At 29.5% G+C, this 26082-nt stretch overlaps 1 protein-coding gene across 1 annotated transcript in view; it reads right to left on the bottom strand.

Annotated features, from left to right (window-relative positions):
• Positions 1–26055, bottom strand: part of LOC107436905 (tetratricopeptide repeat protein 28) — a 33783-nt gene extending 7728 nt beyond the window's left edge. Inside the window, exons 1-19 of the mRNA XM_043048433.3 lie at positions 25353–26055; positions 21711–21962; positions 21089–21236; positions 19654–19926; positions 18031–18189; positions 15759–16201; positions 13914–14462; positions 12856–13035; positions 12087–12290; positions 11711–11971; positions 10830–11042; positions 9080–9518; positions 8095–8372; positions 6508–6748; positions 5094–5329; positions 3252–4277; positions 2352–2561; positions 1391–1622; positions 37–113 (exon numbers count right to left, since the gene is read on the bottom strand). Of these exons, the coding sequence (XP_042904367.1) occupies positions 37–113; positions 1391–1622; positions 2352–2561; positions 3252–4277; positions 5094–5329; positions 6508–6748; positions 8095–8372; positions 9080–9518; positions 10830–11042; positions 11711–11971; positions 12087–12290; positions 12856–13035; positions 13914–14462; positions 15759–16201; positions 18031–18189; positions 19654–19926; positions 21089–21236; positions 21711–21962; positions 25353–25385 (5454 nt within the window). The 5' untranslated portion in view covers positions 25386–26055. The remainder of the gene's footprint in view (positions 1–36; positions 114–1390; positions 1623–2351; positions 2562–3251; positions 4278–5093; positions 5330–6507; positions 6749–8094; positions 8373–9079; positions 9519–10829; positions 11043–11710; positions 11972–12086; positions 12291–12855; positions 13036–13913; positions 14463–15758; positions 16202–18030; positions 18190–19653; positions 19927–21088; positions 21237–21710; positions 21963–25352) is intronic.
• Positions 26056–26082: the final 27 nt, after the last annotated feature.

Below are 26082 nucleotides of genomic sequence, written 5' to 3'. Positions count from 1 at the left end.
TTTTAAGCACTTAATGAAACTGAAATTAGTACTTACCAATTGAATAATATCATCTGCATATTCAGGACTGCACAACAATTTGGAGAGTGCACACAGAGAAACAGGTGACAGACCTTTGAGGAGGAAAAATTTAAAATATGTAAACAGTTTAGCAATTTAATACATTTGTTTCCATAAAAATAAAGATACTTTTATCAACTGTTATATTAAATGACAAAAAAAGACATACATTTTAAAATGGGATGAAACTCGTTTATTGTTAGACTCCCTTAGTTTAACAAATCCCATTACAGTGCAACGTCCCATATCCGGACGTCCCTTTTCCAGAAGGGTCGATTTCCCGGACATTTTTTAACAATCGAAATAAACAAACATCTCTTCATCCTCCCCTCTCTTAAAAAAAAAAGGTCTTTTGATTTTGACACCTTTCATCCCTTCAGTGGGTCGATACATGAGTACCAAGCATGCTTGGGAACTAAACACTGGGGTTTTCGCGTTTGGCTGACCACCTAACCGGAACATCTGCTCCTGCACCCCCGAAAACTGAGATGGGCAAAGTAGGCTTTGGCCCTCTATGAGCTGTCGTGCCACTGAGTTTAGTTTTAGTGATTTATGCATTGAAGCCATAAATCACCAGAAAGAGGTAGAGAAGATTAACCAAGACCGTCGAGTGACCGTTAGTAACACTCCTCCTCTGGAATGCAGGAAAGGAGGGAGATTTGTTTTCAAAAGAGCACTGAGTCCCCTCCCTTTTTTTCCTATGCAGCTGGCTAGTAAAAGAGGCATTTCCTAGAACTTTTTTATCAGTGTGTTAGGGAAAGAAGAAATACTGTGAAAAAGGGTAAACACAGCAAACGTTAACGTGGAGTCACTTTCAGTCACACAAGAAAAAATTAAGAGAACACAATCAACATGCCGCGCCTTTATGCTTGATATATGATCAGAGAGAAAATAAGAATTTGTCACTTCCCCGCTCTCAACTTGAATGACAAATAAGGAGGAAATGTATTTTTCTCCTCCACCTACCCACCTTAATGAACGACAGGAATTTCCCCTTCTTGCTTGAATCGTTCTAGTTCAATTACAGGTGGTAATCGCAATAGCTAAAAAAAGATTTTGTTACACAAAGATTCTGTGTTCACATTACTGGCCAAATTTATTAAAGACAAATTTGTTAAGACTTTCACTGACTTAAATTTAACAAGTCAATTTCCTCACTCCTACTACAAGCAAGCTAAGACTGTATTGAACAACAATGAGAATCATAAAAATACTTTTTGCACAATTCAATAATATGTGACATAGTAAAATGAAATTACCGTTCATAAATAATCAATTTTAAAAAATAAAATAAATATCTGATAGAGGAATAATGAGAGTTAATAAATACCTAAAAGAGCTTGTAAACTAGCACTGCACTGAGTGAGTCTTTCTCCAGGATCAGATTGAGGGAAAAACACAGATGCAGGTGAGCCATTTGAAGCAGGTTCAAAACGAAATCCAACTGATATGAGTAATTCTTTCCAACCATTTACGAGCCCAACTCGCTTCTCAATTGCTTCTTGAGTTGTGTACATAGCATTTTTGTGCCCCCTGTGTATTCGTTGTAAGGATTTCTCAACCTGCAAACATACGAGTTAGAGCTTAATCATACTAAAAAAGCTACTGATTCTTTACTATAAATTTACATGCAGTTGAAAAATAAAATTACCCTTTTTAATTGTCCTTTTAAATGTATTTATTGTTGAAATTTTCTTTAATTACATATTTTTACTGACAAGTAAGTAGGATAGGAAATATAGAGGCAGCACTAGAGTATGTAAACATTAACAGCAATTTTAGATTTGAGAAGATAGATCTAAATAAATTTCAACAGCGAATAAACACCAGTAACTATAAAACTTTTTATTCCTTTGTAGCACAGTAACTTTTCTCTCAGTAGTTTTCTTTGGCACTTAATTTAAGAATATTATAGTTTATATATATCTTTTTTTTGCTTATTTGAATCAAATTTAAGGAATTGCTAAGCATGTAAGGAAATTGTTGGCTACAGTCGATGCCCTTAAAACTTGCATAATACTTTGAGGTTTGTACAATATTATTTAATTTAAGATTTCAGTATAATAGTACAGGAAGTTTATATTTATTATTTATTGAAATGTCACATTTCATATTGAGTGTCTTAAGCCGCAATTTGTAACCAGAATTTATATTGCATCATTTCGCCTTAATGCATTTTGTTTCCTTACTATGCAATGGATCTTTTGAAACATCAGTCCACAATTACATAACTTACAATCGCTAATGATAAAGTATATCAGAGCAGATGTAAAGCGTGACAATAAACATACCAAATGTAAAACAATTCTTAAAGCATCACTGCATTCTTTAGGAGTCTTCAAAAGGTCAGATAAAGCTTGTCCCATCAAAGCCACTTGATTACTAAGATGAACATCACTTCCAACAAGAACAAAGCTGGCCCAATTAGCTGGGTGAGCAAAATGCTTTGTGCTCTGTATTGTTCTCATTGCTTCAGCTAATGCTAAGCTTACTTTGCTTCCCTGAAATGACATAAAAATCCAAATTTTAAATACATTGTACAATGCTTTGTCTTTGTTTCTATAACATATTTTTACTCCATAAAACAAGAACGATAAATACAAGAAATAGAACAATAAAACACAATAAAAGAGTAGTCAAGTTATGTAAGCTGTCAAGGTATGATTATTCACAGACTATTTTATTTTTTAAACTAAGTTTTTCTTCTTTTTTTTTTAAAGAAAATATTTTATAATATATTAGGGCAGAGGAATAATGAAAGAATTATCAATTCTGGTGCTAGGTACACAATTAGTAATAGAAATTTGATTATTTTTGAACTACATTCATACAATAGTACATATCACACTATTATATATATTAGATTTAATTTACAAAATTTAGATTTAAGATAAAGTAGTAAATATTGAACCAGCTAATAAATTGAAATTAACTGTTTCAATTAGTTATTTATTGGTTTTCTAATTACTATTTTTCAACTCCATTATATTTTACAGCAAAAAATTAACTGTAAGCTAAACACATATAAAGCAAATGATTCAGAGCATTAAAGAATGGGAGCTGCTTTTACAGTGAATAGAACTTCCTATAATATCAGATAAAATAGTCCTATAATATTAGGTTTCTAATAAATTAATTCTGAAACAGTTAGAGAGGGAAGATAAACTAAGTTATTAAAGTTTCATTATTACCTGTAATAGAGCCGAATAAAAGGTTCTCAGAAGAATCTTGACTGCAGCGTCAGGCACAGGCCACAAAGAAACTAAAACACACTGAGCTCCAGCAGCTAAAAGAGCCCTGGTCAAACCAACGACTCCATCAGAGTTTGCTCGACCATGATGATTTCTAGTATGGCATGAACTTATAACCACTAGGCGTGCAGACAGTCTCAAATTCAAAATATCCGCAGCTGTGAGAAGGAATTCAGAGAGCGGTGGTAAATCAGTGGATGATAGTTCTGAAGAAGGCTCCTCTGCAAATTCGTTATTATCGTGACTCATTTCTGACTGTGAACCATGAGGATAGTGCCTTGAAGATTCCATGAACTCTCCAGGAGACAACACAACTGCAGAAAGTTTCCAGGAAATGTGAGTGGCAAAGTGGATGCACTCTGCCTGAGATAGCTGACTCAAAATATATTCCTTAGTCGCACAATTTCCAGTTATTGCCTTGCTAGATAAAATTTCTCCAACTAAATTTGCTTCCTGCTCAGCCTGAGGAATGTCATTCCAACCCCACTGTTCTGATACAATGGGTGGAATTTTGGGATTACCTACCACTAAAGCCGAAGATATATCTTTGCTGTTATTTCGTCGAACTATTTTTGACCTTTGGCTTGCTTTTAAGGCACTGATGGATGGCAAAACAGTTAAACTGAACCTTTCACAAAGGTATTCATCACAGCTACCATTCTTTAAAATGGCAAAAGGAACTAAGTACAGGTCACCATCAAGCACAAGAAGTAGTTCTTGCAGATCTGGGTCCCTTGGCAAGCAATCTTCAATGGGAGCGATCAAAAGATCATAAAGGGCGTGCAAAGGTGCAGGTCCTTGCCACTGAGAGCGACGAGATCTCATACTGCCCGGTCTGCTAGTTAGTCCACTGGCAATGCTACCTCCTAGACTGCCAACACTGAAAAGACTGCTAAGGCTGTAATTGCTGCTATTAAAAAGATGATTTCTATTGACCATTCTTAAAAATCCAGTTCTATCATTTTCCTGTAAATAAAAATAAAGATGAAAATGTAATTACCTTAAAAATTAAAAACATAATATTTAAGCAAAGTAGCTAATAACATATAGTTAAGATTTTTTTGGTGCACAAAAAGCATCATGTGTTGAGAATTTTTCCCTAATAAATTTATTTCTAGAAAAAATTGAAAAACTAATAATTAAACCTGCCTAGTTATAATACAAATGCCTTTGTGTAAAAGAATTAAAAAATTTTTTTAAAAAAAAGAGTCTTTTAAAGATGTAAGGAAAGTTGGTAGTTATACTATAAGTTAGATCAATTTTTTGATTTCATAAACACTTTTTAGGTTGGCTAATAAAAAAATTTGATGTGGCCCATATCAAATCCAGATTAAATAGTTCTTTTATTTAATTAATTTTATCTGTAGTAAGAGTACCAGCATGTTTAATAAATATTTAAAAAAAAAAAAAAAAAAAAAAAAGTGATACTACAGCTTATAGAAAACCAAGGCCTACTGAGTTCAGTAATCTTGACCTCGGGCTTTTGGGTGCCAGAGAAGAACAGTTGGTTGATCAGCTGAAAGCAAAACACTCACTGTTTAGTCCCCAAGTATGCTTGTTACTCAGTTTATTGACTCATTAAAGGGATAAAAGACAGAATGAATCTTGCATGGTCTAAGGAGAGAACCACAGACTTGTCGCAAACTCATAATGTAGAGAGAGAGAGAAAAAAAAGAATTGTACAAGAAATACATTTCTAAACTAGATTTTAGTAAAAGTTAAATGAAGGTTTTGCTTAGAACTCATTAGAGTTTAAAAAAAAAAAAAAAAACTTAGTTATACCTGATTTAAACGATCACCAAGTTCTTCAAGTTGCTGATTCCATAAATCACCAGCTTCGCTCTCCGTTTCACTAAGAGCACCATTTTGAGATGAAGGCAGATCAACACCGAGGGCTTCTCTTACATGAACTATATATTGTTCTAATAATGAGCTAGCAGAAGGCACAGCAACACTTGTTTCATTACCATTTTCATTTTCAATGTCATTGATATTACTTTCATGAAATTTCACTATTCCTGCAAATGAACAAAAATTTAATAAAAATTACATACAATTCAAATGCAATATAATTGCAAGTATCAATAAAATTGTATGTAAATTCTGAGTTCTAAGAATAATTAATAAAATTTATTAAATTAATGAAAAATACCTTATTCAGTGCAAAATTGTATTGCATAAAACAACCATGACTGCTTCACGTTTTAGTTCAAGTTTAGTTAATTGTTTCAGTTTTAGATGCATGTTCAAACAATCATGATTAATGCTGTGAACACTCCCATATGATATTCCAAGTTCAGAGGCAATAGCACCAATAGTTTTTCGTCTGTCAGCACACACAATTTCTCAAACATGCTCAACATTTTTATCTGCAGATGAGGAGGGGTTGTTGATGCCGCACAACCTTCATGAAAAGGTTTTATGTTTTTATCATGGCATGGTTTCCACATGCTTCCTCCATCACCTTGAGCTTATCAGAAGGGGATTTCTTGAGTAAAACACAGAATTTGATGCTTGCAAGTTTCTCTAAAGTCGACATTTCCAAGTTCGACAAATGAAAAATTTGCTTTACAAGAAATGCTCTGCAGCTACTATCAACAGAACTGGAAATGAATTTCAGATAGCTGTTTGCTTTAGTTACTAGTGCTGCTAACTTCTGGAAAAAAATATTTCTCCTCCAATGAACATCTGGGTTAATGTAGGTGACCATTCCAGGAATTTATTGACCCTAAATTGTAAACTTGTTCAACAAAGCGTTTATAAGATTGTTAATTATATTAAAAAATACTGCATTCATATGTGAAGAAATAAATTAATCCAGGTTAAAAATTGAAAAACCTGCTACCTGCAAGTTTTAATGCTAGCGACACCACAAATCTGCTTACTTGACTATCGTCAGATTTGTCGTAGGCTTTTCTGATTTAACAAAAGTTTAAAAATTTAAAATTAGAGAAGAATTTCAAAAATATTCGTAATTTTAATTTAATATTTTTTATGAAAATAATACACAAAGAAGGCAAAATACATTTTTTAAGTAATCAATAGGGAGATATCTTTTTGTAAACAAATTTTTATACAGAAAACATAAACACAAAATTTTCGTAAATTTTAACATTGCATAAAAAATGGTGTTAGCAGAAACCAAGGAAAAAAAAGCTTTTTAAATTAGTAAATTGAAAATAATAATAAGACTCACCTTTATTAGGTACTACAAGCCATGTATAGAGATAACCAGCAGCAATACTATAATACAAAACTGTTGCTTTCTGTCTGCTAACAATATCATAAATTTGTTCAACATTAGCTGGATTGAAATTCAAAATACTTTGGCTGGTACTGGTTTGTCTTTCAAGTAAGAGATCTACAAATGCTCTTGTTCTACCTCTTTCTGCCACTACAAGAGCTTCCTGATATCTTCCTAAACCAACTAAAACACGCTACAAGAAAATATATGTTTATATTACTACTATGAAAAATAGCACTTTGTACAACAATATAATAACTGTATTAGGGGTGCACAACCTTTTTGAGTGAACGGCCACTCGCACAGCAGAGAATAATGATGGACCACACACGTATTTAGACATATTGACGGCAAATATGATAATTTTATTATAAACATTAGTGTCATCAGCACTAATTTCTTTTAATCAGTAAACACCCATCGACGAAATTAAATACTTTTAATAATTAGAATAAATTCAAAAATGAAAAAACTGATACTTTTTTTTTAAAATTTTCCCTTATCAAAAATTTATGTATCAATATATATATATATATATATATATATATATATATATATATATATATATATATATATATATATATATATATATATATATATATATAAATAAATAAATACTGGGGAAAAGAAATTAAGAAAAAAAAATCATATCAGGTAACACAAAAGTCCATATTAAAATAAATTCTAATTAAATAGAAAAGAATACTGAAATGCTAACAGAAGGAAAGTATAAATAAATACATATTTTAATGAGTAATATAAATTCAAATTTAATACTTTAAGTAAAGGAAATTTATTAAATTTAAATAAAAATGAAACTTTAAAACAAAACCATTATAGTATAAAATAAGATTTAATATTCATTTGGTATCATACTTCAGATATTATTTCTATTTCTTGAATTATTAGAGATTTTTCTTTTTAGTTTTTTCTTTAAAAAAATCTCATAAGCTACAAAAATTTTTAAGTAGTTTAAATATTCATGTTTTCCTCTACTTTTCAATTTTTTCATATAGTAACATTCGATTAAAATATCCGAGTTTTAAATAGATTGTGGAAATGCGTAACGCTAAACGAAATAATGGAGGAAAAAGAATTTGGATTTACAATAAAATGGGCACAAAACTGTATCAAAAAGAGGTTACTTAGATGATAGTTTAGAAATTTATTTGTTGTAATAACATCGTAGAACAAAAACAGGATCGTCAATTATGAAATCAGCAAAAATAAAGTGAATCAAAAAGTGATTACTTAAATTCAAAATTAGCATACTATAGTGTACTAAATTTTTTTTAAAAATCTTGAGGAATCAATTACTGTGGAAAAAGTGATCGGGAAACAACTAGATTTACAATAAAATCTGTGTAAAACCTGTGATTTTTAATTATTGAGAAATAGATTAAATTCGATAATAATTTAGTTCTTAAATGTGAGGAAATATCTTATTCATATTTCAGCATGGCAGCAAAATACAAGTTAAATAAGTAATAGAACATACAGATATTGACAGTATTTAATATTTTGAAACATATTTCCTACCTGTAATGCTTGATAAGAGGCAGTTTGCAAATCAAACAGCGACAATTTATAATCACTGGTTCCCCGTGCTTCTCTTCTGATACTTTCAAATAAGTCGGTGGCCCGGTATAACTGTTGTTGAGCACCTTCCAGGTCATCATTACCCCATAATGCAAGACCTAATCTATGTCGCAGTCTAGCCTCGTCTTCTCGCCTACCTAGTTGTTCAGCAATTAAAAGTCCTTGTTGCAGGTAAGCTACAGCTTGAGGAGTATTTCCCAAAGCATGATGAACCCTTCCTATAGTAGAATGAGTTATTTAGAATTATATTGAGTCTTCTAATTTAATTCTTTCAAGCTTCAATAGAATTAAAAAAATTTCAAGGAAATTAATTATAAACATATAGGATTTTTTTTATTAGAAATAAAATGAAAATCTAAATCAATTATTGAAAAAAAAATGAGACAAAAATATTTTCTTAACACACCGCTTTTGAAATTAAACACATCTTACCTATTGAATAAAAAACATAATCCCATAAATAAATAAATTATAATGTGTGATTATCTGTCATATCAATTACCATTAATCTTAAGCAAAACTTGTTTTTTTCTCTTTTACAATTGAATTATAGTATGGAAATCGATTGTAATTTTTTCTTTAACAAATGCAATTTAGTATTTATTGTTTCAACTCTCAAGACGTTGAGCCTTTCGGTTAAAATTACACTGACATTTTACTGCTACACACTACTTTCTTGTTGAATAATATGAAGAAAATCATCACTTTGTATCAGGCAAGGCACAAGCTTAAAGTTTAAATAAAAGCCAGGACTAATACACCTAGGGTTAAAATACCCAAATAAATATTTCCTGTAAAGTCATAACTCTTTGAAATCAATTGAAATAATAGCTGAATCAGGGTAGTTTTTCATACAAAGATTGAAGTAATATAGCTAAAAAGAAATTTCAAATAACTAAACCATAATAAAAAATCTTTATCTTACCTAGACTACTATAAGCTAATGTCTTAGCAACTTTGTCATTTATCTGAGCAGCAATACTCAGATGCTGTTCTTGATACAAGATAGCTTGTTCAAAGTTACCAAGAGATTCATGGGCCACTCCAAGGTTTCCATAGGCTCTGCCTTGACCTGCCATATTGTTCGTTTCTTCAGCAATGTCGAGATCCATTTGATGGTATTTCAAAGCTCTTTGGTGATCACCCATTTGTTGATATACAGTTCCTAGACCACACGCAGCATCTGCCTCAGCCCCACGATCTGACATCTCTCTTGCTAAGTTTAATTGATGCTCAAGACATGCAATTGCTTGTTCAAAATTACCTAAGCTACTGTGAATGCCCCCAAGCTCACCATAAGCAGCAGCTTTAGCGCTAATATTTCCAAGCTCATGAGAAACAACTAAGCGTTTTTCAAAGCAAACCTATTAAGAGAAGAAAAAAATATTGGGTATAAAAATTTTGACAAAAAATGTATTTAAATTGAAATCAATATCATGACAATAACTCATATTACTTTATGATACATTTCATAAAAATATATATATTTTTTTAAAAATTTCTCAGTCTCATCTCTATTTTGTTTAAAACTAAACTAAAAATAAATATCTAACATAAATACATTTTACAGAACTATTATTTGAAAAAAAAAAAAAATTATGGATCATAAAAGTTAGCTTTTAAAAATGCACAAAACTAGAACAAAAACTTATCATATTTTAGACAATTTTTTTTTAAATATTCTTAATTTCAAAATCAACATTTATTTTTAAATGGCAATATGGATTACATATACTTACAGCAGCTTTAAATAAAGCTCAGAATTCATTTATTTACTTTCTTTCTTTTTTTTTCCATCAAGAATAAACTTATCAAGCATGATTTTACCAATAGCATAGTTAATATAAGCCTTGTTTAATCAACTTTCAATTCAAGCATATATTTTTCTTTTATTATCTCACTCACCCGAGAATAAACGAACTCCCCAAGCATATGTTTAACAACAATGTGCAAATTATTTGGGTTTTCTAGAAAATTCTTTATAAATAAATATACACATAATTTATATGAATAGATGAATGCATTAGAAAAACCACCAACAAGTTATTTTTATATTAATTTTTAGTATAAAATCTTTTTTTTCCCCTTCATTATCTAGAACAAAAACCTATCTCATACTAATAAAAAAATTCCTATCTCATGATAATAAATTCGTTTTCTGTAAGAACAGCTTACGCGCTTGCATTTCTCAGAAATAATCATCATAAAAAATTTTTCATTTAAGGAAGTACAGATCGACTTGACCAAAATAAAGAGAACCATTTAAGTGTTAATTCCCCCTCTATTTTGCATGATTATGACATAATTGGGAATTTTGCAGCACTTTCACCTAAGAAATCCCTATGACTAAAGGTGAAACGCTATGGTTTAGAGAGAGATTTTGATGCTTTCTTGAACAACTAACATGGTAAAATAAACCATGTGCCTGAACTTTTCTGCCCCTGCTTGTATTTTTTTCCCACCACATTTCTAATTGCTTATTATATGTAAAAAGATTTGTCCTTCCATTTAAAAAGATATTTTAGATTGAATATTTTTGTAGATTCAAATATATTAAGATATATTTTTGAATTTAATAAATGTTATCTTCAATCCACAAAGTAAAACAACTTATGAAAAGAACATCTCCAAACTAAATGCAATCATTAATTCTCAGGATATTTAAAAATACATACCAGAGCTTGTTGTAAATTTCCAATGCAGCGATGAGAGTTTCCAAGCCCCCTGTAAGATCTTTCTTGATCTCTTAACGACTGTCCTTTCAAGGCGATAGCTAAATACTGTTCGTGACACTTGATTGCTTCTTCAAAATCTCCCAGAGCATCATAGCAGTCACCTAGATTACCATAGGCTCTTCCCTTGTCTATAAGGGCATTATTATTACCCAGCTGAAAAATATAAATAAATAAAGGTAAATACGACTACACACCTTTTTGGTACTGAACATACAATCTAAATTAGAAAAAAAAATATATTATTAGTAAAAGCAAAATGTATTAAAGAAATTAGGAAAGCTTTCAACCTCTAAAGAAATTTTTTTTAATTATAAGCTATTGAATTACTGGTTGCACATTTGGGAAAGATATACCTTACTCTCAAGGCAAAATTTTCAGTTACGAAACAAATAAAAATAATAAAAGCTAAAAATAGAAGAGCTGAAAAATGCATAAATGAATAGTTTTAACTAGTTTGGTTAGTTGGTTATAGATAATGTCAAAATTATTCATGAACAATTTAAAATTTCATTGCTACAAAGCATGGATGACCAACCTGTTGCATATGTAATTTAGTGTGATATAAAACCTATTCCTTTCTCATTTACTCCTCCCCAACTGCAGAATGTCTCTAGATTTAAAGCTCTTTTTTTTCAGAAAAAAAATCAATCATAAATTTTTTTTTAAGTTTTGCCATTGGCTAAGAACTTTGAAAATCGGCTAATTCTATTCTTTTGATATTTAGACAATAATTCGAAATCCTTAGAGTAGGCCTTTAATATGTCTTATGCTAAATAATATGAAATTTTAAGAAATCACAATAACACCTAAGAACTGTATACCTGTTCAAGCAATGCAAGTTGCTGCTCAAAATACCCAATAGCATCTTCAAAGTGACCCATGTTTAATCGAGATATTCCTAAGTTCCCCAAGGCTTGAGTTTCTAAAGCACAATCCCTTAGTTCTTTAGCACGTTCTAATTGCTCTTCATAGCATTTCATGGCATTAGTGTAATTACCGAGAGACATATGAACTGCTCCTAAATGACCATGAGCTTTGCATTCACCTCTGACGTCATTCAACTCCTGTCTAAGTGTAAGCTCCTAAAAAGAAAAGAAAAATGTTTACTACAAATTCAAAAATGTACTTATTCAACATGAAAAAGTATGATTTATAATATTTTCATTGCTTTTTAGTATTGAAAACAATAGCTCTAACCTGAGTGTGATATCCCAATGCTTTATCAAAACACTGCATTTGTCGATGACATAAGCCTAGAGCACCATAAGCCACGGCTTCAAGAGCCCTATCACCACTCTGTTTGGAAAGAATCAACTGCTTTTGATAAACTTTAACAGCTTGACTTGGATCTTTCATCTTCATTAAAACATCACCCAAGTTTCCAAGAGCTCGAAACTTTCCCTATTAAGGGCAAACAGAATATTTTATTTTTACTTTTTTATTTTGAATGTTTACTTAATACATACTACATGAAATACTACAATTTAATTGTTTGCCTTTTCTGATAAATAATGGTTTAACAATTATGATAAATTAACACATTGCCAAAAATTTTACATAACAATACCAGTCTATAAAATATATGTGACAATAGAGTTGACAATAAGTTATTTTATTCCTAATAAATGATAGAGGAACTCACATAAGCAATTGTGTTTGTTTCTTACATTTTATGAGTTACATATACATAAGAGCCAGAAGTTTTTAACATATTCTAGAATAAAAAAAATAAAGTAATAATTGACAAGAATAATTTTTTCTAATTTAACTATTACTGTAAAACATAAATGTCATTATAAACTTCTAGTTCAATTAATCTGAAACATAAAGAAGCGGAACTTCCAGAATGAAAAATCTAGGAGTCCAGGTGGGATGATTGAAAAGGAAAATAAAATTGGATTAAAATTTCAGAGGAATCCAACAGGTAACATATAAACAGGATTTTAAAAACCATATCATTACTTACTTGAAGATGTTTCATCATTTGCGCCACAGCCAGGAAATATCTTTGACACTCAAGAGCAGCTTGGAAATTTCCCAAAGCTAAATGTGATAACCCTAAGTTACAGTATGCTCGACCCATGCTCAACCGATCTTGTAAATCTTTTGCTAATTCCAGGTCTTGCTCATAATAATGTATTGCATCCTATAAATATTAAAATTGCAATTTAGTGATAGAATTAAAATAAAATTTAGGCAGTACACATTAGTGTTACAGAATAATTTATAGCATCAAATCAGTATTGTAAAAAAAAATATATGCAATAAAACTGGTGAAGAAAAATTTCTCCCCACCCCATGCAATATACAGAGAGGTTCTAATTAACTGCAGGTTTGCTACACCAAAAAAATCTCGGCACTTGATGTTTTTTTCTGCCGAAAAACCACTATTTTTCTTTGTCATTCAATTTTAAAAATTATGTATTGAGAAAATATTTCTGTAAAAACTTGCCTAAATTCAAAATGTTAATTCAATTAATAAGCGCAGTTATAATTTTTCAGCTGAAACAGCAAGTTAAGAAATTTAGTCTGATTTTGCAGCGGTCTGTCCAGGCCAAATTTACTACCGTTTAGCGGTAACTTCACAAATTCAGCTTAAGGAAAAACGGTAGTTTCACAAAATACTTTTTCCTAAAATTTTATTTTTGAATCTTGTAGGAAACAATAAATCCATATTTTTGTGTGTTTTTTAATATAATTTTGAATTTTCACAAATTCTGCTTAAATTTTCACAAAATAGGTACCTCTCAGAAAAACTTAGCCAGATCCGTGCTTTGTCAAAAATTTAAAAAAAAAGTTAGATTCCTTCCTCAAGCCTCTTTTTTTTAAATAAATAAATAAAACTATATATAATGTAGAAAAACTTGAATTCTTCAATTACAAAATGAAATGAAATTTGCAATTACTGCACATTATTATTATTGACAACAACTTGCATAAATGATCAACACAAAAGATGTGAAAAAAATTGTTTAATTATTTTTAACATGACTAAAGATAAAAAAGAAAAAATTAACTTCATACTTTATAGTTTCCCAGACAGTAGTGAGCATATCCCAAAAAATGGCATGCTTTAGCTTCACCCTCAGCATCACTGATTTCTTGGCACAAACGCAAAAAACTTTCGTAATAAGGAACAGCTTGCGAAAACTCTCCCCTAGAGCTATGGCAGTTTCCAAGATTGCAAAGGGCACAAGCCTCTCCCGCAGTGTCTTTTAATTCTTGAGCAATGTTCAAGTGGCTGTGATAATGCAATAATGCCATTTCATGCATACCTAAGGCCTGATAAGCAACTGCCAGGTTACCATGAGTTGATGCCTCAGCACTTCTATCATTGACTTCTTTAGAAATAGTTAGCTCCTGTTTATGGAACTTAATAGCTTGTTCATAACGTCCCATTGCACTGTAGGCATTGCCTATGTTTCCATAGGCTCGTCCCATTCCAGCCTTGTCCCCTAATGCTCTAGCAATATTCAAATGAGCCTGATGAAGTTTGTGAGCAGCATCGAAATCCCCGAGCAGCTGATAAACAATACCTAAGTTTGAACAAGCTCGTCCCTCAGACACTTTATCCTAAAATAAAATTTTCAGAAAATTAAGCAATTTATAAATATATTTACAATGACTACTGAATAAGATAGATAAAACCATTTATACTAAATTTAGGGATTGAAATTCATGGTGGTCTGTTTCTCTTGGGCCACAAAAATTTGTTTTACAATAGTAATTAGACTAATAGTAATACATTCATCCATAGTAATATGTATAGTAATACATACTGGATGAATGTATTACTATACATAGTAATAGTAATACATTCATCCAGTGACTGATCACCATCAATCAAATGAAATGGGATTATATGCTGTTTGGTCACAAAGTTGCATTTCTTATCATAATTATAAATAATAGACATTACCTGTTATTTCTTAAACATAACACTTTAATAACTTTCATTTTACCTTTAATTTTTAGTATAATGTGCTACTTGGTAAATATAATCTGTTTATTAAAATATAATAAAATTTTGACTTCACTTTCTTTACATTTTTTAAAAGCAATTTACAAAAATCTAAATATTGTAGACATGACACAGCAGTTATGAAAAAGAGAAAAAAAAATATTTCCATGGTAACAACTGTCAGTTGTTTCAAAATGACATTACTCATGAAAATTAAAATTCTCACTAAGAGCTAGTCTGAAAAGTTCGGATTCTTAAAACTGAAATTTTCTTTAATATTTTTAATTAAAGTGTTTCACTAATTTTGAAGGCAACAACATAAATTTTTTCTTAAGAAAATCAATTTGAAAATTAGTTTATCATTTTTAAAGTTTCTGTGTACATCGAACTATTAATTGTAATAAACTGAATAAAGAGATTCAGAAACAGCACACTAAGTAGGATAAATAAGATACATTCACACAACAGGTTATTTAACAATTGTAAAGTTTAAATTGAAAAATCAGGAGAAAAAAAAAATTAAATACTGTGAATCTGCGTAAAAGTAGCACTTCTGACATCGTATTCGTCATGTTAAATTATTGTTTTGTATTTTTTTTCAAGTATTTTTCTTTTTTTTAAATCAATAGTGTGACAAGTGAAAGTCTGCATGAACTTCTGAAATCGTTCGTCACTGATTCAAGGGACAAGTGACTAAATTTTCTTTATGTTTAATCCTGAAGTATAACATTTCAATAAAAAAAAATTACATAAATATATAACAATATAGTACTGTAATTTGATTTCTTGAGTGTGTTGAGAAGAGTAATTCGAATCTCAACAACTTGACTACTTAATTAATATATCGATATTAAACAGTACTTAAATACAGGCAATATTAATCAAATTGCAAGAAATATAATACATACTTTAGCACCCAAAGCCATATCTAATTGTTTCTCATGCCATTTCTTTGCTTGTGGATAATCTCCCATACATCTAGCAGCATGCCCTAGTCCAGCATAAGCACGAGCTTCAATGGTTTTGTCACCAAGTTCTTGAGCTAATCTCAATACATGATTGTGAAAGGTAATGGCTTGTTCAAAATTTCTTCGATAATGATGAGAGGAACCTAAATTGCTGTAAGCTCTTGCTTCTTCAACTTTATTACCAAGCTGTTTTGCTAATCTCAAATGTTCTAAATGGCACTCAACAGCTTGATCAAAATCCCCCATGGCTAAATAAACGGCACCCACATTGCCGATTTCTCGAGCTTCTTGCAATCCATCTCCAACTTGACGTACTAATTGCACACATTGTTTATGACTTGCTAGAGCGTTGGGATAATCACCAACAGCAGTATAAACGTGACCTAAAAAATAAATTTAATTACTCTTGTCAGTATGAGTGTGGCATAAGAATAACTTGAAGCACATTTTTCTCAATAAAAATGAATTATACACCAAATATATGAATTAACTGCAAAGTTTAGAAGGAAAATAAGTATTAAATTAAGTTTTAATAATTTTCTAAAAAAAAATTAAAAACATATTAAAACATTAAAGTATCTATAGGACTTTAAACTACAGAGTAGGTTATAAAATCTGAACATTCCTATATGTTTTCATTAACAGAAATTCATTCATGATTAAATAATGATTACTAATCCATATGCTTCTTTATTTCAGTTCTGGAAATAATATTAAAACACAAACGTAGATACTCAACATATGATTTTAGTATAATAACTTTCTTTGCTTAGAGAAATTTTATAAAGATAGAACCGCTATTTTTGTTTATTTTATTTTATCCTCAACATTACAGACAATAAATAATTAAGCAGTGTTCGGGCTGTAGTTGTGTTCATGCAGATAAATGTGATGCGATGATTATGAGAAGCAAAATTTTCAAATCAATACTTATGCTATTTATTTTCTAAGTTTAAATGCAATCGCTCAATATAAATTTGCTCAGAATTCCTTACACTGAAGTTGAATTTTTTTTAAGTTAAGGAACTGCTCGGATTCCCCCCCCCCTATCTATCTACACAGTTCAGATAAATAAAGAATGTTCAAATTAAGTTTAAAATAATGTATAGAATTTCAAAACATTCTGTGGGAGACTTTAGTTTGAACACCCAGGAATGTTGATAGGATACATGTTTTATAATCAAGTAGCCTTAAACGGTTCATATTTTAAGTGTTTATTATATCATTTTCTTGTTCAGCTTCATTAAATAGTTTTGTGTATATCCATTCCAAATGCTTAAATGAAACTTCCAGAATAATGGTAACAAAACATGTTTAGCATCATAAAATAATAGTTCTGTATGAGTAAATTACTATATATTTTAAGAAGATTGCAGCAGAAAGTTAACAAAACTGGTACCCGGAGGTTAAAATTTGATATAGATTTGCTAATTTTTTTTAAATTTATGAAACACGTTTTGAGTTGTTAAAAAAATTACTATACAAGTTAACTTTGAATTTAATAGAGTTGCAATATTTGATCCGGTTTTCGACATGTGATAAAAGTGTAGCCAATAAAAATGTGCCAAAAAAGGTTGGTGATAAAAAAAAAAAAATGTCAAATATAAGATGCAGGGAGATAACAAACCAGTTCCAAAAAAACTTGTGTTAATTGTATTAAAAATATATCATTTAAGAAACTTGTTTTCTTTTAAATGCATTGTGACAGGTAAAAAATGGGTAAGATTTAAAAAAAATTATTTTTTTACAATTTCAAAATCTAAATATATCATAGACTTAAAAGTACTCACAAATGTTTTTTATAAAGACCTCTTTAAAAAACGTTTGTAAATTAGTTTCTGGAATCTTATCATGTGGATTTCATGTAATTGTCAGATTTTCTTTAAACTTCAAAAAGAGGGGTCATGTGCACTTTATAGAAACAAAGCTTGCAATAAACACCATTAACTCTAACATATTTTTTATTTTCATTGTTTAATAACTAAACTCTTAATAACTAAACCCTTTAACAACTAAACTGTTTAATAACATTGTTTGATAACTATTTTTAGTTTTGTTAATTTCCTTGTCCAAAAGAGAATGCATTTTTCTTGTCTGTTTTTACAAAGTATCTAAAAATTGAAATAATAAAATTTGGAATAATTTGTATAAATCAAGCTTTTATTAAAATTATATAAAATAAATTTGAGAATTGATTTTATAAAAAAGATACCTAAACTAGTTAAAGCTGAAGCAGCAGCATAAGTGTCTTTGCACTTCATGGCTAGAACTAGTTGATATCTATGGCTGGTCAAAGCTTCTTTGTAATTTCCTTTAGAAAAATATGCAGAACCTAAATTGCCATGGGCTCTACATTCTCCAGCTTGATCTCCTGTAAAGGAAGATATACAGTTTTTTTTAAACATTAATTTATTAATAAATCATTAGATAAGAAAAATATGAAGTTATAAATTATCATATAGGTAATTGTGATTACATTTAAATGTTATTATTATATGCAGACATATAATCACTGAATAAAATTATACATATGGACAATTACTATACATAAAATACATACAAAAATATGGACAATTACAATGTTTTTCTATCACATTAAGTCCACTGAATTTACTGTTACAATTATGCTACTTATGAAAAATACTGAGAAAACAAGGAAAGGAATAAAAGGGAAAAAATATTTATTAACAAAAAAATTATTTAAAAAAATTTAAATTTAAAAAAAAAATTTTTTTTTTAAATTTTTTTAAAAATTTTTTGTCCTTTTTAATTGAATAATGTAAAATAAAAAACATTTGAAGCATTTTTCAGGTTTAAATAAAACAAGTTTATAAAAGTATGCTTAACAAGAAACATTGAAAAGATTAATATTATTGATTATACTGAATTGATAAAGATGTGTAGAGAATTTAGCAAAATAAAACCTTTATTAACTCATATTGCAAAAGTAAATAAGTGAATGGTCCCCTACTAAATTTTTATTAAAATTTGGAATTATTAACAAATTATGAAATGTTTAAAATAATTCTCAAATGAAAATGCAATGAGAATCGAAACTAAACAATTTTCTCAGAAGTAAATAAGTCCTTATATTCAACCTTATTAAATAAATCTGAGATAATTAAATTTATAATTTAAATTATTTTTAAATAAAATGAAAAGAGATACCTAATTTCGAAATGGCAAATTTGAATCACATAAGACTTCTACTTGCATTTGCTAAACATTAAAATTTTGAAAAGCTCCTAAATTAATATGTAATTTGGCATGCTTAGTTGGCCCCTTGATCAGCAAAAAATTAGTGAGATATTAGGTTTGATTTCAGAGAGTGAGAGATAAAGCCTGGAATCAAAACTGTCTAGCAAAGTTGTAAATTATTGCAAGCATCCTTCCTACCAAATCCATCTTCGTGTACGTGCATGACGACAGGCTGATACTAGGGAACCGGAAAGTAATGTCGTTTCGACGCATTAAATATTTATCAGTCTTAAAAACCAACTAATTTTTTTTAATCCAATTTCGATCCTGCATTGAAAGTCTGTTGCTAATGAGAGTGAATACATTGATAAAAATAAAATCTTTATTACAAATATAATCCACTGAAACGATAAAGTCTTCGCTACATCAAAATGGATTGTGGTTAAATAAATTGCAAAAATGTTAAACAGTACAATTTGAAAACCACACTTTTGCTAAATTTATGATGACAATTGACATGAAGAGAAACATGACATTTATGATGACAATTGAAAAGAATTGATGACATTGATTATGATGACAATTGACAGAGAAAAATCTCATTTTGAAAAAGAGAAAACTTAAGACCAAACCATACCTAAAGATTTGGCCACAGCTAAATCTTGCTGCATGTAGGCAATAGCACGATCTAAAGTATTTAAAGCCCAATAAGCACTGCTCAAAGCAGAAAAGACAGAACCTCTGAGCTTTAGACTGCAGGTACCTATCCGTAAAGCAGATTCTAAAACGACTACAGCTGCAGCATGATTTCCAGTAGCTAATAATTCTTGACCAACAACAGATGTTATGACAAAAGGTGATTTATCTAAACGCATAGCTTGTAGTTGACGGTACGTTGGTTCAAGAGTGGCTGCAAAATTAAATGAATAAATATAAGTAAATTATTGCCTAACTATAAAATACTATACACTACATAACAAAAGTTAAAAAAAAAAAAAATTAATGGTGATGGTAATGACATAGATGCAAATTAAGTTTTTAATAAATGTTTCCTTTTGAAGGAAAAAAAAAATTGAGGTGCAAAAATAATTTTATTGGTCAATTGAGGTGTGAAAATAATTGTATTGTTAAATTTCTTTTATACTGTACATCACTGTAATAGGATTTTACTAGAGGCTATTTTTTCAAAAAATTATTTTTTAAAAATTTTAGAAAAATTAAAAATATATATAAGGAAGGGAGTGTTTCTAGTCAAATTTCAGGAATTGCAATGATTTAGGGAACCAAAAAAATAAATGTAATTAAACTAGGATGCAATGCTTCAAAATATCAAAGCTTAATAAATATGGTTTACTGTAAAACTAATAAAATCAAGTTTTAATTTTAATAAATTTATAAAATTTACTTTTCCAATAATATACTTAACCACATATGAGCAAATTTTTTTAGTTACAGCTAATAAATGAAAAATGTAAGCATTTTAGCATATAAAGATTACTTAAGTTTGCATCCTCCTTGTGTATTAAGAAAGTGCTAAACAGAAAACAAAATTCATACAAAAAGGTCTGATGTGAAATAATTAAAATCAGCAGGACGATATACAGTTTTAAATTCTACTTTCATTATAGAAAGTTGAAACTTTGCACATCAAAGCAACTTTTACAAACATATTTTATCAAAAGTATATTTATTTAAAAAAATAAATAAATAAATTATAAATGATGCAAATATAAAATAGAGACAAATTATAATTTTGCAAGCACATTACTTTGAATTATAAAAAAGATGAATTCATTTTTTAAACAAACTGAACATATCATAATCAAATTTCAACATTTTAATAAAAATACAACTGTAATTTCGATATAATACTTTCATAATATTAAACAATTGTTTTTATTAGTAATAATAATTTATTAAAATTTTTATTAATAAAAATATTTCTTTTTACATACAAGCATCTTTAGGTAAAATTTAGCACAATAATTGCAATTATAATGCAGTTAAAATGCTTTGATAAAAGAAAACTTGATAAAATCTTTAATTGTATTTATATAAGCATCCTACTATACCTCTCAGAGGAGATTTCATTGCAGCTTCAACCAGACCAGCCAATAAGTGTACATTTTTAGATTCTTGGGCTAATCCGGAGGCAAATGCTGCCAAGGAATCTGCGTGGCGTCCCAAACATTGAAGGGCAACACCTTGTCGATAATATGCCTGAAAACAATATTTTTTAATTACAATACATCATAAACATTTACCATTATCAATTAAATAAATTACATGCAAGAGAAAAAAAAAAGTCCACGAAAATCGCTACTAAAAAAAAAAGAAACTCTCAGAATCCCAGAGAATCTCCACGGAACCTTAGAATTCCGAAATATACATTTCGGAATTGCTAGTTTAGCCAATGCACAAAAATTACATTTTAGAATTGTAGCAGGAGAAGCATAAGCCTGTATTTTTAATGAAGATTAAATTTTCAGTATGATTTATGGAATAATTGAGGGGCTTAATAGTAGAGAGTATTAAGTGACATTTTAATATAAAAATTAGAAATAGTGATAAATCTCTAAAATAAAACATTACTAAAAATTAAATACCTTGAGTAGGATTATGCTGAAGCAAGTTGAATATGCCAAAATAACATCGTCAAATTTTTATTACTAATTAAAAAAGGGATTTACTTACTTTAGGCCATTTCGGATGCAATTCTCTAGCTTTAATGGCATCTTGAAGAGCTCTTCCATATTTTCCCACTTTAATATAGGCTGCAGATCTATTACTAAACAGTACATGGTTAGAAGGATCAAGCACAATAGCCTCACTATATAGTCTAATGGCAGTAGAGAAATCACCACTTTGACAGGCAGCATTAGACTGGCGTACTTTTTCCAAGAATAATGATTTGTTTGATGGCTCTGATTCAAAATTAACTTCAACCTATGAAAAAAAAATAGTTTTAATTGCCAATTAAATTAATAAAATTTGGATTTTGAAAATCAATTGGAAAAAAATCAGTAAATTTTACAACAATGAACAATTAACAATATTTATTTCCACACAACTAGATATAACTAAGTATTTTAATAAATTATCAAGCATAATTTATGTTTAATGCATACAAAATAACATATTTTAGGTAAAAAAACATAAAAAAATATACTTTATTACTCCATACATCTGAGTGAGAAAACAAACTAACTAAACAGGTATGCTGAATATGTTTAATCATGCGAACAAGGTTCAGGAGAAATTCAGGCAACAGAAGAGAATTTTGTTGGCCAATTTTAAAAAAAATATATAGCCCTACAGAAAATTTTCTTGAAAATACATTAAAATATATGTTTTTATTATTTCGTTTAACAAATTTTTTAACTCCTTATAACACATCAAATTACTGACTAAAGAGAAGATCAAAATTTTTCTATTATATATAAAACAAATAACTTTATATAGATTGCCTTGTTCGGCAAACTCCCTGGCCCCACTGGCCATACGTCTAGACCCGTGGTGGTGACTATGGTAACAGGGTATAACTATTTCAAGTAGAGGTGTGGGGTCACTGTTTAGGATAGGTTTTGGCTCGGGTCGGCGAGAGAAAGGGAATCTTTTTCTTCGGTCTATTGTATTAGCCCTAGAGTGAAGAGAAGCTACCCTTCCTGAAATACGTTATTCCTGTTTCCATAGCAGCAGACGGCCTCAGACTTTGTGGCGGGGGGAAGGGGGAGTTCTAACAGTAGACAAACTGTATGTCAATTTGTTTATTTATTAATTTGAATTCCTTGCGTATATAACTAATACCTTATCGATGGATATTTGTGTAGATTCTGAAATATTTGAAATTATGACTATCTGTGCTGGGCTACTTACAAATTTCTTCATGCAAGACTTATTTGGTTTATATCGTAAAAACATTTTTGATGTCTGCCTTTTTATTGACTTATGGGAACTTTTCCAAAATATGCCTCCTTAACTGGTTAAGGTGCCACTTTTAGGGTACTTTTTTTGTACAGAGTAAACATTAATTTGCATAAAACACCAATGAAAGGAGATATTTCAACTGTAGTGCTTTTAAAAGTAAAATTGCTAAAATGTGACACACTTGAAACTGTTGTTTTTCCTTTCTAACCTTTCCATAGGAACATTTGAATAACACACCTGTTTTTTTTTTTTTTTTTTTTTTTTTAAATCATGTTCTGGTCACCAGCTTTAGAAATTAAGTATCATATTTTTAGTCACCTCCTTTACAATTCATAATTACTTTTATCCCTTGTTATTTTCTTGCATAATACCATCTAAAGAACGGCCCTCTGAATCACTTAATGTGTGATAAAAAGCCAAATTTAAATAATTAATTGTTAGGATATGCAAACAATTTCATACGCTACTGTTGAAGCCGGTATGAATGTAGTAATAGTAGCGCCACCTACATTAATTAGAAAAAAGTTACTTCCTTGTTGGATTTCATTGCGTCTAGAGATAGACCAAAGCGCTGTTGTCAAAAAACAGCAATTTTGAGGTTATTGTTGCTACGCCCGTTGGCTTCTTGGCGTCATTGATCTCAGCTAAGAGTCAGTTAATGTAAAACTACCAAAGAGCAAACACGCTCGTGTTTTTGCATCTCCGCAGCGCTACCAGCGCACCCGCAAAATAAATTGTTTACAGTCCACAGCTACTACGGCAGCCATCTGGCAAAATATTTCCAAATTTATATCGAGAAAGGTCATCTCTAGGATATGGCAGGTTTTCAAACTAAATTAAGATTTCGCAACATAAAATATACTATACCAGATATGAATTCTTTATATTCTTTCCTTTAATATGTATCTACGTCAACTAAACTTAAAAATGCAGGAATCTCAATTTTGAAAAAAAGCGGAGATGACTGGTTTTAGGACTCATCGATTCAATTTAACACAGCAAATAATCTACTGAGAAAATGTTGCTGGCATGGCTAAAATTTATAATAAAAGCTAAAATTCCCTTTCTTGACTGAAGTTTCTTGAGTCTACTTGACAGAAAAATACAAAAACCAGAAATAATAAACCATGCTTCTTATAATATTGATAAATATATTAGCCTTCACATGAAAAAAAATCTCCATATGAATGCCTTTACAACATTTAATATCAACAATCTAAGGCATAAAAGCATATAAGATGCTATGTATATTAGGTAAATAAATAAAAGGAAAAAAAGACATTTAGTAGAGTAAACAATCATTAAGAAAGTATTTATGAATCAAGCTATTTTGACTTCTATAATAGCACTTAAGAATCAAGGTTATTACACAGATAAGTAAACATTTAGTGCCTTGAATACAGTAAACAACGATTTAAGAAAGTAACTCCGAATTGCACGTCACTTAGTATGATAATTAATAACCCTAATGAACCATTTTAATCATTAGTTCAAAATCTGCATAGCATATTAGGTGCATTACTAAAAATAAATAAACATTATTGGATTTAGTAAAGTATACAACGATTAACAAAACAACTATAAGCAGCATGTTTTTAATACAATTAATAACTATAACAAATTAATTTAATTAATGGTCAAAACCGAGTAGAGCAGTGATACAAAACCTACAGACAGCGAGCAAAAACCTATGCCTAAAATGTGTGACTTGGCCCATGAACAGTTTTAAATAATATAAATATATTATTTTAAATATAAATATGAAAAATGCGATAAAAGACTTCTTTCCCTTCACCTTGGTAGAAAATAATGCTGTATTAGAAAGTTAATTCGTCTTAATTACATTTTTTTACTAATTATCTTGGCGTATTATTAACCGTTTAAATGCAACTCTGAACTTGAATGTAACAATTCCTTTAACAAGTTTTATTTATGGCTATAATTTCAATACTTGAACAGAAATTTAGCAAAATTTTTCATATTACAATGTACATGAAGTATTTACATTTTACTTTTAATTAATATCTAAAAAAAAACTTAAGTTTTTAAAATTACAGTTTTGTATTACTTATGCTGGCTCCAACAGAGCATTTTTTGTTTTTCTGGAGCACTATCAGAAAAAGGTTGCGCATACCTGGTGTAACATAGAAGATGAGATATTATATACCAGGTTACTAAATATGTATTGCATTCAGCAAGGTAAACAATGATTAAAAAATAAGTACAAATCCCTTTTTTTATAATTTATAAATGCTTTTTAAAAAGTTTCCCTTAAAGACTTAATATAATTCAATCCAATATTTGGATAAAACCACTACACTGCAGAATAACCACTCAAATTTCTTGCTAAATAAAATCAAAACACATTAATGCTGAATTATTTAATTTATCAAATGATCAGAATCTTACTTCTTCTGGATCTCTTTGAGTTGTAGATTCCATTGATGGATTTGTAACAAACGATGATAGATGGTTTCATTTCTTCCCTTTTAGAAGATGTCAACAAAAATTTACTATTTAATTTTATTAATCACTATTGAGTCAAAACTGATGTATATACATCCACATAAAATATTAAATCCATAAATGACAGCTTTACAAAAGTGAGATACATCTGTTAATCAACAACTATTTACCCAAACAAAAGAAAGTACAATTAATGATATCTGCCAAAGACGGGAAAGGAATGTCAGGAATGACATACACATTAAGCAACATTTTAAAAAAGATATTAACACTGTTATAGAAGCAACTCAGTCTTTGTGAAATTCCAACTTAATTGATGCCCAATAAAAAATAGTTGATCAACTTTAAATAAAAAGAAATATTTTAAATAAATGAAAATAAAAACTCAACGCTAAACTACTAAAATGATTATAGGTTTCTATCAGCTACGGTTAGTGAAAGGTTAACTTTTTTTACCGTTTCGTGCTTCAATAAAAAAAATAAAAAATGAAAAGTATTCCCCTCCAGCATTTCTTTGATTGAACTCTAAAGACTGACTTTGAAGGCATTTTAATCAATAATATTATATATTTTATGCAATTGAGATTCTTTAAAATATTTTGCAACCCTTTTTTTGTGTAAAAGGTTGTTATTTCTCTTTGCGATTGATTACGATTTATTAAATATTAGACGA

The sequence above is a fragment of the Parasteatoda tepidariorum genome, chromosome 8 (assembly GCF_982258835.1).
Source record: "Parasteatoda tepidariorum strain Cologne lab strain chromosome 8, Ptep-v5.0, whole genome shotgun sequence".
NCBI lineage: Eukaryota > Metazoa > Arthropoda > Arachnida > Araneae > Theridiidae > Parasteatoda > Parasteatoda tepidariorum.
The sequence above is the reverse complement of the archived record's forward strand: the minus strand, read 5'-3'. Positions and strand labels throughout refer to the sequence as shown.